The sequence below is a fragment of the Littorina saxatilis genome, linkage group LG9 (assembly GCF_037325665.1).
Source record: "Littorina saxatilis isolate snail1 linkage group LG9, US_GU_Lsax_2.0, whole genome shotgun sequence".
NCBI classification, from domain to species: domain Eukaryota; kingdom Metazoa; phylum Mollusca; class Gastropoda; order Littorinimorpha; family Littorinidae; genus Littorina; species Littorina saxatilis.
Window position 1 is genome coordinate 1,164,644 of NC_090253.1, and position 21,015 is coordinate 1,185,658.

Consider the following 21,015-nt stretch of genomic DNA (forward strand, 5'->3'; position numbering starts at 1 on the left):
CAAGTGATTGCTACACAAGTAAAGAGATGGTACCGTCGAGGAAGCCAGTAAATCTCCTTGAAAAAATGTCAGTCAAAATTTGATTCTTTTAGCATGTTCATTAATTCGTAAATGTTGAACTTAATTCAATAATTCATAATTGTCAAGTTAAAACAAGTCACGTAAGGCGAAATTACTACATTTAGTCAAGCTGTGGAACTCACAGAATGAAACTGAACGTAGTCCGCCGCTAGTGCAAAAGGCAGTGAAAGTGACGAGCCTGTTTGGTGCGGTAGCGGTTGCGCTGTGCTTCATAGCACGCTTTACTGTACCTCTCTTCGTTTTAAGTTTCTGAGCGTGTTTTTAATCCAAACATATCATATCTATATGTTTTTGGAATCAGGAACCGACAAGGTATAAGATGAAATTGTTTTTAAATCGATTGCGGAAATTTAATTTTAATCATCATTTTTATATTTTTAATTTTCAGAGCTTGTTTTTAATTCAAATATAACATATTTATATGTTTTTGGAATCAGGACATGATGAAGAATAAAATAAAAGTAATTTTAGATCGTTTTATAAAAACAAATATTTTAATTACAATTTTCAGATTTTTAATGACCAAAGTCATTAATTAATTTGTAAGCCTCCATGCTGAAATGCAATACCAAAGTCCGGCCTTCGTCGAAGATTGCTTGGTCAAAATTTCAATCAATTTGATTGAAAATTGAGGGTGTGACAGTGCCGCCTCAACTTTAAAAAAAAAGCCGGATATGACGTCATAAAAGACATTTATCGAAAAAAATAAAAACATGTCTGGGGATATCATACCCAGAAACTCTCATGTAAAATTTCATAAAGATCGGTCCAGTAGTTTACTCTGAATCGCTCTATACACACACACGCACAGACACACAGACACACACACACACACACACACACACACACACACACACTCACACATACACCACGACCCTCGTCTCGATTCCCCCTCTATGTTAAAACATTTAGTCAAAACTTGACTAAATGTAAAAAAATAGCTTTTACATTGTTATGAGCAATTCACTTTTAAACTTTTGAATGATATATTTTTTCAAAACAACTTTTTTTCTTTTCGTTTGCTGCTCTACACACCACTAACGATTATCCCAGCTCTCATCCCCCCACCCCACCCCCTCCCCCCCTTCCGCCACCCCCCTAACCCCCTTCCGCCACCCCCCTAACCCCACTCTAACCCCTGGCTCTCCTGTCACTAACCAAAACACACACTCCAGTTTCTTAACTACTATTCGATCATCTTACTCTCTCTCTCTCTTGATCAGCTGTCTTCGATACGTTCGTCAATTCCTTTCAGTTTTTTCCTGTTAAACGGTGTCACTTGTGCAATGTACAAAGACAGGTAAATGACCTGAGGTTACGACAAATAAAACCAGCTTGTGTGGTAATGAATTAAATTAGTAAAAGCGTTCGTGCAAGTTCAACTGACCAGAGACAGACTACTGCCGCCGGGTGTATTTGTCAGGCAGAGATACCTGGTGAATGTGATAATAGGGCATTGGGAAAGAGCGACATACTTGGCTATGAAAGTTCCATCTGAGTAGTTTCAACAATTGTGAAGTGTGTGACTTCTGTGGTTAAAAACAAATGCAGGTGATCTGCCGCGGGCAAATCTGTTTCGTGCTTGTTTCTTTCTTCCTTCTGATTACATTTGTCACCAGACGCTTTCACACATTGTTATCCCAGTGCTTGTAAGTATCCCAGTGCTTGTAAGTATCCCAGTGCTTGTAAGTATCCCAGTGCTTGTAAGTATCCCAGTGCTTGTAAGTATAGAGTCTTCTTTCTTGAAAATGTAAAACTTGGTCATTATCCGAATATAGGGTTTGAAAGCTGCCTGTTGTTGCTTCATACACTGTCTTTATGTTTTTATTCAAATTTCAAGCATATTGTGTTTAGTGTTATTTGAAAGCTAAGAATCCAGCGCAGACGTATATGGTGGTTCAAGAGCAAAAATAAATATAAGGGCATGTGTGAAAAAAGTAATAGGGTCAGTCAAAGTCGATTACTTTTCACACCAAAACTTCTCTGCCTTCGGCAAATAAGCAAGATGCGGAGTTACGGCACCATGCAAACAACAGACACGGACCTCGGTCAGCAAGTGTCAGGTTATCCCCGAGTACGCAGTACTAGGGTCCTGCAGACTTTAATTGTGTGTCTGTCTGTCTGTCTGTCTGTCTCGACTTAACAGCTTATTGCTGGGAAACTACTGGGCGCAGTTCGTTCAAAAGTTGATACACTAACTTGATAATAGGTCCGATTGATCGTATTAAAACTTCATAATGTTACCTGGGACCTAAATGCCAAATATTCCACAAAAACGACTCTTAACGGCGGGCGCGATTCGCGGTGGGATAGAACAGCCGTTCGGCTGATAAACCGCCCAGCCAAGCCAGCGACACCACACCAGGCTTTGCGTGCGTGCGTGCTTTGCGTGCGTGTACCACTGCGCGAGGACTATAGGCATTATTGAGTTCACTGGCGAATGTCAAATATGTTGGCTTGGTGGAAAGCGTTTCCGACTATGGTCAAAGTGAACCGGGTTCGATTCCCGGCATGGGCGGTCTATATTTTTTTTACTTTTTTTTTTAATTCTTGTTTACTATTGTTTATTATGAACGTTTTAATGTTTTATTCTACTCTAATAATTTTTTTAATTGTGTAAAATAAATAAATATATATATATATTTTTTTTTATTTTTTTTTTTAAATCCAAGTGATCCGGGTGGAAAACGATTCGTCTATGGCCAAAGTGATCCGGGTTCGATTCCCGGCATGAGCGGTCTATCTTTTTTTTTTCTTTTTTTTTAATTCTTGTTTACTATTGTTTATTATGAACGTTTTAATGTTTTATTTTACTCTAATAATTTTTTTAATTATGTAAAATAAATTAAAAAAAAATTTTTATTTTTTTTTTTTAAATCCAAGTGATCCGGGTTCGATTCCCGGCATGGGCAGTCTATTTTTTTTAATTTTTTTTTTATTCTTGTTTACTTTTGTTTATTATGAACGTTTTAATGTTTTATTTTACTCTAATAATTTTTTTAATTGTGTAAAATAAATTAAAAATTTTTTTTTTTTTTTTTTTTTTAATCCACGTGCACAAGACAAAAACTTTCATACTGGGGGAGCGAGCCAGTCTGAAGAGTACTCGGGTATGTAAGTTTCTATTTGTGTCCCCAGAATAAGTTTCTATTTGGGACATGAAGTGGTTATGCGCTAAGCGTACTCGGGTCCAGCGCCAGCGTTTTTTATACCCACCCGTGCGCAACTACGCAGTGTTTGTCTCTTGTACGCTTTGTCTCTCACCCGTGTGACTCAGCGTGTTCGCGCGGTTTTGACTTGGCGATGACCGGATTTCATTGTGATGGTCCAGTGCTGTTACCCTGGCCTGAACATGTGAACTTCATCACCTGATGCTGAATGAAATCGCCATTTTGTGTATAGCAGTTGACGCAGTCTGGATTATTCCTCACCGATTCCCTCGTGTTTTTCTGTATAGCAGTTGACGCAGTCTGGATTATTCCTCACCGATTCCCTCGTGTTTTTCTGTATAGCAGTTGACGCAGTCTGGATTATTCCTCACCGATTCCCTCGTGTTTTTCTGTATAGCAGTTGACGCAGTCTGGATTATTCCTCACCGATTCCCTCGTGTTTTTCTGTATAGCAGTTGACGCAGTCTGGATTATTCCTCACCGATTCCCTCGTGTTTTTCTGTATAGCAGTTGACGCAGTCTGGATTATTCCTCACCGATTCCCTCGTGTTTTTCTGCCAAGGTACAGTGCTATTTTCAGTTCTTGACATTTCTCAGTGTATCAGGCACCCATGCATTTCCGTCAAAACGATTCGTACTGAACTGGGAGGAGTAAGTTATATGAAAAATTCAGAAAAAATTATAATAATGTCTGAATGCCTAATCGATTCTTAGGCTCTCGCCGATGTGTTTAAAACAAAGAGCAAGGCTGAAAAAAAGATAAAGCAAGCCAACGGTCAATTCACGTCATTGTCATACAATTAGCTCGAAAAATGATCGGGCAAGCCAACCTGTCAGTTTGTAGCAAAAGAAAGAGACATTCACGTGAAAATCTTGAACCATATTCGACTGAGATAAATTCATGAAAATGATGGCGTGATTGAAACAAAAAAGCACAGTGTCATCAGCAGAAATTGTGGCAGAAACCTTTTTTATTATATTAGTGAAAGCTAACCATGACCCGTAAAAACAAAAACAAAACTAGAAAGATTCGTTGACTGTTTTGGATGCACATTAGATTGTTTTTTCTACTGACAAGCAGAACACGTTTTGTTTTAGCAGTTGTGATTATTTGCCGATTTTAACGCGGGCACATTGTTTTTTTGAAATTGTATGGGGGGGGGGGGAGTGGGGAGGGGGAGAGGGGGGGGGTCTGTGATCTAGGTTTCACTGTAGTACTCAGAAGTAGTAGTGTAGATACACTACGTCATGTTTGTTTTCAGTCTATTTTCTGAATAAGATAGGGGAACGAATGGCCTTTTCAGTCATATAATAATTGGTTTTACCATAAACGGCCTCATCAGAAAGATCTGCCCTCAAACACATCTGCCTATAGTGTTTTTATGACGGGCAAAAGTATAGATGCAAATTGTTCTGACACATAACCTGACGCTTGTGAAGAGCAGGAGCTACCTTCAAATACACCATGTTTTTTTTCTTCCAAGTCATTTGACCACAACATTCATAAAACAGAACTCTTTGCGTTAAAATTTGGTGTGCATGTGCTTCAATGTATGGCCTTATAGAATGATAGTATATGGCCCCCCCAAAACAAAATTGCTCTTAGATTGACTTTAAAAAAATTATTAGCAAAGCGTTGAATCGAAACATGTTAGTTCACGGATGACAAGATAATTTCAACACTTTTCATCAGAATGATTCAAACTTTTGCAGAGTTTTTCCCAGAGAAAATCGTGTGGAACAAAACATCTATCAGAATGTCTAAAACAATTTTGCAAAAGTTAAAATCATTTTGCTGAACAGTTTTGAAATTATCTTGTCATCCGTGAACTAACATGACATGTTTTGATTCATCGCTTTGCTTATTTTTCATTTAATAATTTGTACTAAGTCAATCTAAAAGCACATTTTGTTTTTGATCATATACTATTACATGCATTGAAACAAAAGCACACCGCATTTTAACACAAACAGTTCTGTTTCAGGAATGCTGTGGTCAAATGACTTGAAGAGAAAAACAGTGTATTTGAAGGTAGCTCCTGCCCTTAAATCAAGTTGATGCTGATAACTGCATAACCTACATGATAAATTAAGTCTCGCCTTTGAGCGTGGTATGTGGTATATATAATTTACATCTACTTGTTCTCTTCTTATCTTTCAGCATTTTTAAGTTATTTCTTGCTAAAAAAGAGTTCCTAATATTCAATGCTTTTTTCAGGAACGTTTTGTGACTCAGTGTCGAAGCAGTTCTTGTGATGACGCCTTGTGATGATGCCTTGTGATGACGCCTTGTGATGACGCCTTGTGATGATGCCTTGTGATGATGCCTTGCGATGATGCCTTGCGATGATGCCTTGTGATGATGCCTTGTGATGATGCCTTGCGATGATGCCTTGTGATGATGCCTTGCGATGATGCCTTGCGATGATGCCTTGTGATGATGCCTTGTGATGATGCCTTGTGATGATGCCTTGTGATGATGCCTTGTGATGACGCCTTGTGATGATGCCTTGTGATGATGCCTTGTGATGATGCCTTGTGATGATGCCTTGTGATGATGCCTTGTGATGATGCCTTGTGATGATGCCTTGTGATGATGCCTTGTGATGACGCCTTGTGATGACGCCTTGTGATGATGCCTTGTGATGATGCCTTGTGATGATGCCTTGTGATGATGCCTTGCGATGATGCCTTGCGATGATGCCTTGCGATGATGCCTTGCGATGATGCCTTGTGATGATGCCTTGTGATGATGCCTTGTGATGATGCCTTGTGATGATGCCTTGTGATGATGCCTTGTGATGATGCCTTGTGATGATGCCTTGTGATGATGCCTTGTGATGACGCCTTGTGATGATGCCTTGTGATGATGCCTTGTGATGATGCCTTGTGATGATGCCTTGTGATGATGCCTTGTGATGATGCCTTGCGATGGTGCCTTGTGATGATGCCTTGTGATGATGCCTTGTGATGATGCCTTGTGATGACGCCTTGTGATGATGCCTTGTGATGACGCCTTGTGATGACGCCTTGTGATGATGCCTTGCGATGATGCCTTGCGATGACGCCTTGTGATGACGCCTTCTGATGATGCCTTGTGATGACGCCTTGTGATGATGCCTTGTGATGATGCCTTGTGATGATGCCTTGTGATGATGCCTTCTGATGATGCCTTGTGATGACGCCTTGTGATGATGCCTTCTGATGATGCCTTGTGATGACGCCTTGTGATGATGCCTTGTGATGATGCCTTGTGATGATGCCTTGTGATGATGCCTTCTGATGATGCCTTGTGATGACTCCTTGCGATGATGCCTTGTGATGATGCCTTGTGATGATGCCTTGTGATGATGCCTTGTGATGATGCCTTGTGATGATGCCTTGTGATGATGCCTTGTGATGATGCCTTGTGATGATGCCTTGTGATGATGCCTTGCGATGATGCCTTGTGATGATGCCTTGTGATGATGCCTTGTGATGATGCCTTGTGATGATGCCTTGCGATGATGCCTTGTGATGATGCCTTGCGATGATGCCTTCTGATGATGCCTTGCGATGATGCCTTGTGATGACGCCTTGTGATGATGCCTTGTGATGATGCCTTGCGATGATGCCTTGCGATGATGCCTTCTGATGATGCCTTGCGATGATGCCTTGTGATGATGCCTTGTGATGATGCCTTGCGATGATGCCTTGTGATGACGCCTTGTGATGATGCCTTGTGATGATGCCTTGTGATGATGCCTTGCGATGATGCCTTGTGATGATGCCTTGTGATGATGCCTTGTGATGATGCCTTGTGATGATGCCTTGCGATGATGCCTTGTGATGATGCCTTGTGATGATGCCTTGTGATGATGCCTTGTGATGATGCCTTCTGATGATGCCTTCTGATGATGCCTTCTGATGATGCCTTGCGATGACCAGACTTGCTGAGAGCGCCAGTGTCTGTCCATGCGCATTCTTGCTTTTGATAACCGCGCTGCCTTCAAGATGTCAGTTGTGGTAAGTGCGTTGCTGTTCTACACTTCCTGCATATATATGATCTTACAAGTTTCGATTATCCTTCAATGGCTCTGTCGACGCCTGTTTTTAACAGCTAATTGCTTCCCTTATAATTAACCGGCCATATGACGTCATCGTCCCCAACGAAATCTTCACTGCAAATCTCCAAAACCGTTTGGAATTCTGGGTAGGGAAAACCTTTTTGTGAAATGACATTTCGGAGCTGAAATGCCAACATAATATCGGCCACACTTGAAACAAATGCTACTTGAGTTTGCTTTCCAAACGGATACAAAATGAACGGGAGCATAGGGTCCGTTATCTTGAACAGTGAAATCGACAGGATGTATTGTACACACACTTGTACTCGCGTGTAATATTCGAAGCCATACATTTTTATATTTACCCCTCAAAACTGTTAGCCGGGTTAGCTCTGTCGGTAGAGCGCCCGATCGCCAATTGGTTACGGTGGCGGTCAAGGGTTCGAATCTCTTTGTGGGCAAGATTTGTTTTTAAATGGAACAAGGGACTGCAGGTGAGAGAAGTAGAGCAAGACAACAACAAAATGTACTCACCACAAAACAGCAACAAGAAAAAAACCAAAGATTTGTGTATTCTTGTTGCTGTTTCCTGGTGAGTACATTTTTATTATTATCTTGGGTTTTTTTAAGTTTTTTGTTAAATTTTCAACTTTCTCTTTATTATCTGAACTCCTACTTCTTGTATTTTACTAATTTTTCTTCATTCCCAGGGTTCTGAGTAATGTATTGAAAATCTAATTGATCAAAAGGGTTGCATAATTATAGAGTAAGTCCAGTGAACGATTTCCCAAAATTACCGATTCTATTTTTGTAGTTAGCATCGGCTTTTGGGAAAAGCTCAATAGGCGATTGTATTACTGCGAGTTGAATGCATGCAATGGTCGTTAACCACTTCTTATTAATGTACTTCTGCTTATCAGTTCATTCCTTGCCAACGCATATTTCCCACGTGCAAACAAGGGATATCCACTAAATATGGATTACCTTGTGACCCAGTAGTGCTCAGCAGTGCCTTGGGGACCCAGTAGTGCTCAGCAGTGCCTTGGGGACCCAGTAGTGCTCAGCAGTGCCTTGGGGACTCAGTAGTGCTCAGCAGTGCCTTGGGGACTCAGTAGTGCTCAGCAGTGCCTTGGGGACTCAGTAGTGCGCGTGAGGTGTGACTGAGGGAAGATTTTGCTGTGAAATGTAGTAGTCTATACCTACTTACTGCCCGTTATGCCGGTTGGCATGTAGGGAAGCAACGAAGGACCTCCACTCATTTCTGTTCTGGGCGAGTCTCTGGATGGTGCCCCACGTATGGTTCAGGGTCTTCAGTTCTCCTTTCACCGTTCGTCGCCAGGTGTTCTTGGATCTGCCTCTCTCGCGCTTCCCCTCTGGTGTCCCCTCTGGTGTCCAGTGAAGGGCAGCCCTGGTGATACTGTCCTGCTCTCTTCGCATGACATGCCCAATCCATGTCCACCGCAAGTCTTTACTATGACCTTATTAACATGCCTTCACACATACATTTCCTTCATTTGAAAAACGGTAATGATCCGCTGAAGAAAAAAGTGGTTTATCAAAAACTACAAGCCTCTGAACGAAAGTGTTGGAAACAATTTTTTTAAAAACAACCTTTAAATGATCTAGAAGTTACACGCCGAGTCTCAGTTGGTATTAAAGATGCTGCTCCGTTCAGAGCACTGTTGAAGCAACGATTAGTCTTTTTGTCTGGGTGGCCGAGTGGTAACGCACTTGCGCTCGGAAGCGAGAGGTTGCGTGTTCAGGCCTGGGTCAGGCCGCAATTTTCTCCCCCCTTTCCTAACCTAGGTGGTGGGTTCAAGTGCTAGTCTTTCGGATGAGACGAAAAACCGAGGTCCCTTCGTGTACACTACATTGGGGTGTGCACGTTAAAGATCCCACGATTGACAAAAGGGTCTTTCCTGGCAAAATTGTATAGGCATAGATAAAAATGTCCATCAAATACCCGTGGGACTTGGAATAAAGTTAAAAAAAATTCCATCTCACACGGCATTAAGTCTCAATGCGCCACTAATAGTCATAATGTTGACCCTGGGCGTTAAATGGAAGAAGAAGAAGGATATAGACAGTCAGAACATTTACACAACTACCCCACAGATGACTATGTACACATACCTTAGTGTTGCCAGCCAAACGAAACTTGATGCGGTTTGTCACTACACATCTCCCGCCAAAATGTAATTAACATTTCCCGTGATCACGTTCTGTAGCTAAAGGCTATGTGAGACATGTCAAAATAGACCCAAATAACATGTTTTACAATATTCTTACATAATCAAAAACAATATCTTGATGAGAACTACCCAAGATGGGAAAACGATTCTCTCTTTCGTCGAGACTAAGGCCAAACAAAAATATTTGTCATCATTTTCACGAGTTTTCATTCATAACCAGCCGGGAAATAAATCTCATGTTCCCCATGCAATACATCGAGGTGGTGAATGGGTTTGAGCTTTCAGGTGAAACGTGGATTGTCAAAGTAAAAGCCAATCAGGTTGATTGTTTGATGTGTGGAACCATGGCGGCTTTAGATTCGTATTTCCGAGGACAACGATTGTAAGTATTCACTCTCAAAGACCCAATCAATGTTGATAATTACTGCGGCGACTCGTGGTCAATTTGCAGCTTATATCTGTAATCGCAAAATCCACAACGAAAAGTCATAAAACACTTATAAGAAAAGAAATATGCCAAACACTTTCTGAACTCACACATATGATCGCAGCTCTGTACATTTTCAGACTGGAAGAAAAGCGTCAACAAGCTACGTTTGACGTCACATACAAGGTTGACGTGTTATCTCGAACTACTGTGACGCTGCTTTGCGGCCCGGAATTAGATTTTAATAATTCGTCTCCCTGTGGGTCATTGTGCATTTTGTTGCACTACCAAAATGATGACAAAAACGATGTTTGATGGCTTGTTGTCAGACCAGCATTTTGTTGTTGGTTCTCGGGGAGCATATCGCCTTTTGTCACATATTTATCAACCGCGGCCTTCGGCCTTGGTCAATAAAGATGAAACAAAAGACGATATGGTCCCCTTGGACCAACAAAAAAGCTGATCTGTCAACAAGCCACCAAACATCTCATAATGTTGGTTCAGGGTAACGTGACCCCAAAAAGATAGGGTCAATAGGTCGGTTTAAAAAAAATAAAAATAAAATTATTTAGTCGATTTACAAGGAGGTTACTTCCCTTAGTCTCGGTAGGGTTCGCAAAATGTGCCAACAGTTTTTTGTTTGTTTTTTAGAAATGAAAAAAAAGTGTTAGGGTCTGCGGGAAAAACTAGGGTCGGTCGGGTTACCCTAAACCAACATATATTTTTGTTTGGCCTAATAGACTTCCATGTAGGCTTTTGACGTAATTAGTTCAAGTGCGGGGCCTGATCGAGGCTTACGCAGAACTGCCAGCCAGGTCTAAACAAAATATTTTAAAAACATCGTAAAAAAACAAAAAAAAAGCAGTTTTCGACTCCTTGCAAGAATTTCAATGAAACTTGGTATCATTTCAAACGGATAGATGCCTGAGACATGACTGAAAGCCCTAGGGGCTCCGTGCACCAGGAAGTTACAAGCACAGTAACTGTAAAGACATACGATGTCGATTCAATAAAATAAAAATAAAAATGCCCTTTTTCGAAGTGAAATCTCGAACGTCAAAAGCCAACCAAAGTTCGACAAAAGACGTCATAACGTGAATAATGGGGTCACGTTAACATTCTGTCACTTCTTCTGCACGTCTTCCGAGGAAGGGACAAAGAATGTCGGTGGCTGCAACATATCAGCAGTAGAGAACTTATCGAAAAGGGGGTGACCGCCAGGCTGTGCCTATATCGGTATCGGATATAATTAAACATGTGTTTACAGTTGATAAAAACCCTAGCTAATTCTCTCTGTCACTGATTCTACGTGCACAGGTGCTTGATTAATGCGCGGCACAGTGAATAGTTCCGTCCAGATACTTTAATTCGGGGTTATTCTCCAGAGCTGTGTACCAGTAGAAATCATGTTACGAAGGTGATATGTCCTTAATTAACGAAGACATTTTAACTATTAAATTGATCTTATTAATAACTGTACGTTCCAAATACATACCTGGCCTGCAGAAACACTTGCACATCTTGATTGTTTACGTTCAGTAAATTACGAGCATTTCAAAGTACTTCACTCGCGTAACATGAAAACCAAAGGGTGTTTGTTTGTTTGTTTGCTTGCTTAACGCCCAGCCGACCACGAAGGGCCATATCAGGGCGGTGCTGCTTTGACATTTAACGTGCGCCCCACACAAGACAGAAGTCGCAGCACAGGCTTCATGTCTCACCCAGTCACATTATTCTGACACCGGACCAACCAGTCCTAGCACTAACCCCATAATGCCAGACGCCAGGCGGAGCAGCCACTAGATTGCCAATTTTAAAGTCTTAGGTATGACCCGGCCGGGGTTCGGGGTTCGAACCCACGACCTCCCGATCACGGGGCGGACGCCTTACCACTAGGCCAACCGTGCCGGTTCCAAAGGGTGTGACATGGATTTAAACACCAACATTTAATAACAGAATAATTAAAAAAAATCAAGACACAACTATATGCTATGTCTGGAGTTGAATGTCGGTATTATTGTCTGACTAGAGTATTCATGAACAAGTAGAAAGAGTACCTACTAGTTGCCATTACGTTTACGTTCTAATTATCCAAAGGACTGATAATGCGTGACACAAAAGAGTACCTAGCTCTGGAGAATAACCCAATATTTGCTTGAGTTTGGGGTGAAATCTTTCTTTCTTTCTTTCTTTATTTGGTGTTTAACGTCGTTTTCAACCACGAAGGTTATATCGCGACGAGGGATGAAATCAAGCACACTTTTACATTGTTGTTCAGATCACTTAAAGACATCCGACACCGATTAAACAACCGTTAAAAATCACCAATATTTTGCCTGATGTATGTTTAAAGTCTGACAAAACAAATGTGTTAAAATCAGAGAAATCGATCGTTGCGTTTTTAAGATACAGCCTCATGAATATGTTGATATTTCACGTTTTTTTGTAAATCAGGGTAGGCTATTGGATATGGGATCTAACAGATTAATTAAAATCACAAATACTTGTTTTTGTATGTGGCGTAAATACCGACTTTGTGCACATAAAAATGATGAGTTTTGTTACGAATAAGTGTTTCCATTCTTTCTGAAATGGCTAAAATTCGTTAATTTACTTGACGTTTTTCGTGCTAAAATTAGACCACCTGCTCACTTCAACTGAATATATCTGCTAATAGAACCGTTACATTTTCATAAAAGTTTGACACAAGGCACACCTGGGTCTACACAATTAGATACACAAAAATAAAATAAATCGATCGTTAAATTTTTGCATAAATTTACAAAACGTAACCCTAACCCCATTTATAATTTTAGTACAAAAGAAGGTTGACATTATGACACTCGTTGAGTATGGAAAATACGCTTGAATCTAATGATTTTGTTGTTGTTACATATTCGTTGTGTGTTACATCAAATCGATATTGTTAGGCATCTGTCCGTGTTTCCATCCGTCCGTCCGTCCGTCCGTCCGTCCGTCCGTCCGTCCGTCCGTCCGTCCGTCCGTCCGTCCGTCCGTCCGTCCGTCCGTCCGTCCGTCCGTCCGTCCGTCCGTCCGTCCGTCCGTCCGTCACACTTTTGGGTTTGTGGGCCCGTTATCGTGAAATTTGGATGACATATACCATAATGGTATATATGTGGTTAACATTTCTAGCCAATGGCTACGCGAGTACCGAGGTTGCACACGGTGTAGCGCTCACACGTCATTTCCTGTGCCTGTACCTCCAGCGTTTCTTGACCGATTCACCACAAATTTCGTGTGGATGTGGATATGCTGATGCTTAAACCTGGCGCAACACTTCAAAAACATTGCTTAATAATCGTTGGAGTTGTAACTGAAACAGAGCATGGGCGACCGATCAATCGCTGAGCGCAGCTAGAGGTGTTCGACCCAAGCGTACGGATAGGCATAGAAATTAGAGCGCTTACCTCTCACGCTAGCATAAGGCGTTTGGCTGCCAGTCGGGGCTACATTATTATTAATATAAATATTATATTATTATTATTACCATTATTATCATTGTTGTTGTTTTTGTTGTTGTACTTGCTGTTGTACTTGCTGTTGTTGTTGTTGTTGTTGTTGTTGTTGTTGTTGTTGTTGTTGTTGTTGTTGTTGTTGCCTGTGTAATTGTAATGTGCTTGTATTATTTTGGTTTTTTTATACTTTTTTTTTTCTTTTTTTTTTTCTTTTTTTTCTCCCTCCCTCACTCTCCCTCCCTCACTCTCTCTCTCTCTATCACCATGGTTGTATTTAAATGAATTAATAATAATGATATATTTTGCTGTTCGTCATAATTGTTTTCATCATTGGTTCACCTTAGTTAATACATTGACATTTTCAACAAGTCATTTACAATAGCATGATAGTACTGGGTTTCTCAGTCAAAAAGCCGAATGAAGAGCTCTCTTTCAAATATACAATTTGGGTCAACGCCTTCTCCATATTTGTATATACTTATTGACATTTTTGCAACAAGCAGAATAAAGTTAATATTTCTTATAGTTTGGTCCTGTTGCTTGTTCGGTTGAAAACCAAACAATACGTCAGTTTCTTTTAATTTTATCTGTGGTTTTTTTATACATGAGAAATGATTGCGTGTTGTTTTTATGTTGTTTTCATTTATATGTTTTATATCTATAAAAACGCTATAAAAGTGAAAGAAACGGGCGCATGAGAGGAGATCTGTGATGGTGTTGACACTATACTTTGCCCAATTGAGTCTAACTACCTGATGGCTAATCTACTGTGATACCTGTGATAACTGATGATGATTACTGGGATTGGTTTTATGTGTTTGGTTGGTCTCTTCTTTTGGTAGTGCAATAGCGTTAATTATGGATTGTTGTTATCATCATTTACATAAAAACTTATCTGTTAATCCAAACAATGATATACTTACTGTGATGTTCTTAACTACACTTTAACATGGAATGTATGTATGTATGTATGTATGTATGTATGTATGTATGTATGTATGTATGTATGTATGTAGGTATGTATGTAGGTATGTATGCATGTGTGTTGGTGTGTCGGTGTGTCATGTGTGCAAGTAAAAAGGGTATTGTAGTTGTACATATATTACTTCAGATATTTTTGTTTTTGTTTTGTTATCATGGGTTTTATGAATTTTCTTCTCTTATTCTTTTATAATTATTAATTAATGACCTATATGTGCTGATGACCAATTTAATTTCCTTTGTTGGATCAATAAAATGTTATGAGTTATGAGTTATGAGTTATGAGTTATAGCCCGTGAATGCATTACCCAAACTACAAACAGCTGTGTCAGATGTATTATGGACTCGTCAAACGCTAGTGACAAATGACGAAAACAATGTACCTGTAGGACTTTGTCGAATGTGAAATTTATTTATTTATTTATTTATTTTATTTAAGAGGATTTATATCGCGCACGTATCTCACCACACAAGGCGACTCAAGGCGCATGTTACCAATTAATGCCGTGTGAGATGGATTTTTACACAATATATCACGCATTCACATCGGCCAGTAGATCGACTGCCTTTAGGCGCTGCATCCACCTTTCACGGCCTATTATTCCAGGTCACACGGGTATTTTGGTGGACATTTTTATCTACGCCTATACAATTTTGCCAGGAAAGACCCTTTTGTCAATCGTGGGAAATGCAATGAATCACGCGAAAGAAGCTGGATGGGGTTTCGCACCCATTGATTATAATGAGAAACGCGTAAGTGTGTGTGTGTGTGTGTGTGTGTGTGTGTGTGTGTGTGTGTGTGTGTGTGTGTGTGTGTGTGTGTGTGTGTGTATGTGTGTGTGTGTGTGTGTGTGTTTGTGTGTGTGTGTGTGTGTGTGTGTGTGTGTGTGTGTGTGTGTGTGTGTGTGTGTGTGTGTGTGTCTTTGTGTGTTTTGGGATAAATTGTTAGTTTGTGTTTTGAGCACTAACGCGTATTTATGTGTGACGTGTTTTTACCGTGTGCTTTTCTGACATTGCTATTGTATAATAGCCAGCAAAAGTGACGGCCATGATGGTAAATTGAGTACAGTTGCATAATTTTCATAAATGCATGTCCACTTTTATCAATCGATCGAGCAGTTGTAATGATAAGATACTCAAGATAGAAAAAACACAGACTGAATCAACCGCAATGCATATACAATAAACCAAGCAAATCTAGCCAGGCAAAACTGATGCTACCCCTATATTGCACTGTTGCAGTGGAAGAAGAAAATGCAATTATCTATGTTGTGTGGTAGGTACAAGAACCAATTGTGTATATCTACCATTGAGTTGATATATCAACATGCCTTTAGAAAAACGCGCACGTGCATCACACACACACACACACACGCGTGCGCGCGCGCACGCATTCACGCACAAACACACACGCACAGATACACGCACGCACAAATACACATGCACGCATTGACGCACGTACGCATGCATACACAAACACACACACACCCACGCCCACACACATATACACACACACACACACATTCACACACACACACACACACGCACGGGTGCGTATCGCTAGCGCTACGTGTCATTTGTGCTACGTGTCATTTGTCCTACGTGTCATTTGTGCTACGTGCCGCTATCGCTACGTTGATAAGTGCTACAAATTATTTGTCGATGAGTCGCTATCATTCGTTCATTATCACTACGTGTCGACAGCACTACATCTTTTAGCGCTACGTGTCATTATCGCTACGTGTCAATACCACTACTTACTGACGACTCTCTCTTTCTCATTTTTTTCTCTCGCTCTCACTCCTGGTTTGTGTGTGTATATGTATGTGTCTATATGTATGTCTGCGTATATATGTGTGTGCGTGTGTATGTCTGTCTGTCTGTTTCAGTGTGTATGTGTGTGTGTGTGTGTGTGTGTGTGTGTGTGTGTGTGCGTGCGTGCATGTATGTATGTATGTATGTATGTATGTATGTATGTATGTATGTATGTTTATGTATTTCCGTGCGTTCGTGCGTGCGCGCGCGCGCGTGTGTGTGTGTGTGTGTGTGTTTGTTTGTGTATGCTTTTGCTTTCAAACATATGATATCTACTGTAATAGTTTCATGCATTTATGCATTTAATGACTGCTTCAGATGTGTATATTGCTATTTCATATGTTACGTGGATTTCCATTGGTCAATTGGGCAAAACTGAGCTCAGTGCAAAAGTGATATCGACGACATTTCCGTCGATATCAGTTTTGATATCGACGACCTCTTTATTGCTTCCCCACTTCAAAAACAAAAACACCTAAATTTAAAAACAAACAAGGTATAACCGAGGATATTGAAACCTTTTCTTCTCTCCCAAATTCTTTTATGAAATGAGAGGGGAGGGAGAGAGAGAGAGGGGGGGGGGGAGACTGACAGACAGACAGACAGAAAAAGCGCCAGAAAGCGGAAGAGAGAGACAGTTAACAGAGAGAGAGATGGAGGGTGCTTTTTATTTTATGGTTGGTTGGTTTTAGTTCTTAATGCACTGTTTTTGACAATAGTTTTCATTCGGTAAAAGGCAAAATCAATTACCGCTCTCTCTCTCTCTCTCTCTCTCTCTCTCTCTCTCTCTCTCTCTTCATTACACACACACACACACACACACACACACGCACACACACACGCACACACACACGCACACGCACAAACGCATACGTACACACGGTATCGTACACAAAAAATCACACACAGGAAAAACATCCGTGTATGTATATACGGTATCATGCGAGAGAGAGAGGTAGAGAGGTGGGAGGGGGAAAGAGCGAGCGAGAAAGAAAGAGCGAGAGAAGACAGAAAGACAGATGGAGGGAGATAGGGGGAGGAGAGCGGGAGAGACAAGGAGAGAGCGATTTTAAAGAGGTACAGAGAAAGAGCGATTGAGAGGTGCAGAGAGAGAGAGAGAGAGAGAGAGAGAAATAGAGAGAGAGAGAGAGAGAGAGGGAGAGAGAGAGAGGAGAGAGAGAGAGAGAGAGAGAGAGAGAGAGAGAGAGAGAGAGAGAGAGAGAGAGAGAGCTCAGAATGGTTTATTATACTAAGGCCACTGACTCATATACGGGGGATGGCGGAAGAACAAAATCAAAACAAACACCAACAACAACCATGAAATAAATACGTGGTGAAGAAAAAAGCGAGAGAGAGAGAGAGAGAGAGAGAGAGAGAGAGAGAGAGAGAGAGAGAGAGAGAGAGAGAGAGAGAGAGACGCACACACAGAGAGACAGAGACGGACAGATCCGACAGACAGCCATGCAGACATATATATATATATAGATATACACTCACACGCAAACACAATGGGAAGTGTCTCCCGTTTGAACATGTAGTAGTGCTATCGACACGTAGCGCTATCGACACGTAGCGCTACAGTACATTGGATTTTCAAAAATAGTGATATCGACACGTAGTTCTATTGAGACGTAGTGATAATGGCATGTGTGAATTGTGGCAATAGCACTACGTGCCGATAGCACTACTGTTTTTGGTAATTTGTGTCGATAGCACTACAGAAAATAGCGCAAACGATACGTAGCACAAATGACACGTAGCGCTAGCGGGACGCACCGCACACGGACACACGCACACACACACACACACGCACACACACACACACGCACACACGCACACACACACACACACGCACACACACGTTTATGATAATAATCGTTGGGTGGGAAACCCAGTCCATTTATATCCGTTTTAAATTTGCATAATAAGTCGTACATAAAGAGTACACAAAGAGTACACAAAGAGTACACAAAGAGTACACAAAGAGGTTATTTCATGTGAGAAGAAAAACAACAAACGGGATTGCGAATGATGCACCATGTCCATCGCTACATACATCAACGATAACATCTACCTCTCTCTCTCTCTCTCTCTCTCTCTCTCTCTCTCTCTCTCTCTCTCTCTCTCTCTCTCTCTCTCTCTCAACTTATTGAGCTTTAGTATGGAGCTATTAGCTGAGCATACGGGTCAAGGCTATCAGGTTCGAAGCTCAACTTATATAGCCTATGATTACAGCCTAAACAGGTAAGGTGCTCTCTCTCTCTCTCCCCCTCTCTCCCTCTCTCTCTCTCTCTCTCTCTCTCTCTCTCTCTCTTTTCAAAACAATATTTACGGGTGAGGGAACATCTTCGGAAGAGATGTAAGCCATATATAATAAGCCAAGAAGAAGGAAATACATATTATTTCATATACATTTTTACCCGTTTTGGATTTGTGTACGAATAACAAAGAACAGCCTTTTCAATCACAACATAGCAACATCTTGTAGCAGGCGTAATGTCGACTTCATAAAATATTCTCTTTTTGTGTTTGGTATATTCGCCCGAACATAGGATAAACTGAACAAACACTCTTCACTGTCGTGTATGTCATCAGCACATAATGTTTGCGAGCAGTTGTTATTACTTTGGACTGTAAAGAACAGTTTCAGAAATTGTAATTGGTTGTCGATGCTACGTCTATAAACTAATGAGAACAACGAAACAAAAACGTTATTCGTTTTAAAACTTTGACATAGACATTCTGTTGTTGAAAATCATAAAAGATATGCTCATCACATGTAATTATTACACACACACACACACACACACACACACACACACACACACACACACACACACACACACACACACACACATACATAATTTATACACATTCAGACACACACACACACACAATCACACACATATATACACACACACGCATACTCACACCCAAACACACATACAGACACGCTACAGACAGACAGACAGACAGACACACACACACACACACACACACACACCTGCAAACACAGAAACGAACACGCACTCACAACCACGCACAAAGAATGAAAGATTCTTGGCAAGCATAGTGACCGAGACTTGTAATAGGTGGAACGTCTTGGACCAGAAACATGGACTTTCTTTTTCGTGTTCCGTGACGTTGTTTGTTTGTTTGTTTGTTTGTTTGCTTAACGCCCAGCCGACCACGAAGGGCCATATCAGGGCGGTGCTGCTTTGACATATAACGTGCGCCACACACAAGACAGAAGTCGCAGCACAGACTTCATGTCTCACCCAGTCACATTATTCTGACACCGGACCAACCAGTCCTAGCACTAACCCCATAATGCCAGACGCCAGGCGGAGCAGCCACTAGATTGCCAATTTTAAAGTCTTAGGTATGACCCGGCCGGGGTTCGAACCCACGACCTTCCGATCACGGGGTGGACGCCTTACCACTAGGCCAACCGTGCCGGTCGTGACGTTGTTGTAGGTTTGACGTCATAATGACACAGGAGCAAAAGAAAAAGACGAAGGACACGAGGGCAAGCAAACTCATTTGTTTTAGGGGATCATGAAAACAGGGGAAGGTAAGGCCCGGAAGATAAGAGTTACGGAACTTGTTCGCAATCGTCACTACGCTGAGCATTGATCGGTGTCGGATCCCTTTACACTATGTGCCGCATGCCATTTGTCCTACTTTTCAATTGTACCATTATAATTTATTTCTAATATGCCGACTGTTAGCAAATGATAATTAATAGACATGTCGAGAAAATAGGTATCAACATGAGCCGACAGGCGAGTGTTGGTATTATTTTTGAGACATATCTGGTATCATTTGCTAACAGACAGCATATTAGAAACAACGGTTTTAGTATCGGTTAATTTCGACCAAAAGAAAATTCGAAGCAATTTCGCGAATCAGACCGAACAGCCGCAATGGGGACTAGATCGCTCCTGTCTGATTATGCCTGTCACTCACAGTATTCCCGCGACCTAGATCAGCCAATCACTCACCTGACGTTAATAACAAATGCTGAAATGCGCTCACACAACAATCTCACAAGATAAACCATGTTAAACATGCGTTTCGGCTGCTTTGATTTCTCTTGTCCACGTGAGTGTGACAGAAGCAGAATCAACGCCAGACGTAAAGATACATTTGACATGAGTAGGGGAAGGGCTCCTAATATGGACCACCTTTTTATTATAGCTAATAACTAGCTTGTTTTATCATCAACAAGTAAATATTTTGCATGGTGGTTGTTCTTTGTCTAGGGTACCCTCAAGTTGAATTCCAGCTAGCAAGCTGTGCTAGAAACTCAGCAAAAATTAAACAAAGTAAAAGTTGCTAGTGGTCCATATTAGGAGCATAGTGAGGCTCCTAATATGGACCACTTTTAAATACTCCACAAACATTCAAAATAACACGCTACAACCTAGTATGTCACTTTAAAGTTTATTCAAACGTAAACCTTAGCAATTTCATTCAGTTCAACAAGAAGAAGAATCAAAATACAACATAACAGTCACGAAGAACAGAAACGAAGCGGACTCATCAAAATTGACAGGGAGAGATCGCCTCATAGTGCAGTGAAATTCAACTTTATTTTACGACAAAAGAATCAATAGTTCGTATGTGTGAAGTAGAAACAACAACAACTTTAAACCTCATCTCTAATGTCGCAATTGTGTATGCTGATAAATGAGCAAATGCCCTTGCGAAAAAATCATCAAACTGTAAAACTATTTTATCGACACATAAATACATCGTCAACAGGAACAAAACAGATACATATCGTGAAACAAATGAAAAAAGTCAACATGGACAAATTATGTT

At 40.9% G+C, this 21,015-nt stretch overlaps 1 protein-coding gene and 1 long non-coding RNA gene across 2 annotated transcripts in view; one reads left to right on the forward strand and one right to left on the reverse strand.

Moving 5' to 3' along the window:
• Positions 1-5,446: 5,446 nt before the first annotated feature.
• On the reverse strand, positions 5,447-7,213 carry LOC138977001 (filaggrin-like). The gene has a single exon (XM_070349891.1). It carries the CDS (start codon positions 7,211-7,213, stop codon positions 5,447-5,449), a length of 1,767 nt encoding a protein of 588 aa, XP_070205992.1.
• Positions 7,214-14,515: 7,302 nt separating this feature from the next.
• The window catches only part of LOC138975055 (uncharacterized), a 379,618-nt gene continuing 373,118 nt past the window's right edge, over positions 14,516-21,015 (forward strand). The window contains exon 1 of the long non-coding RNA XR_011458481.1: positions 14,516-14,658. This is a non-coding gene — a long non-coding RNA (uncharacterized lncRNA). The remainder of the gene's footprint in view (positions 14,659-21,015) is intronic.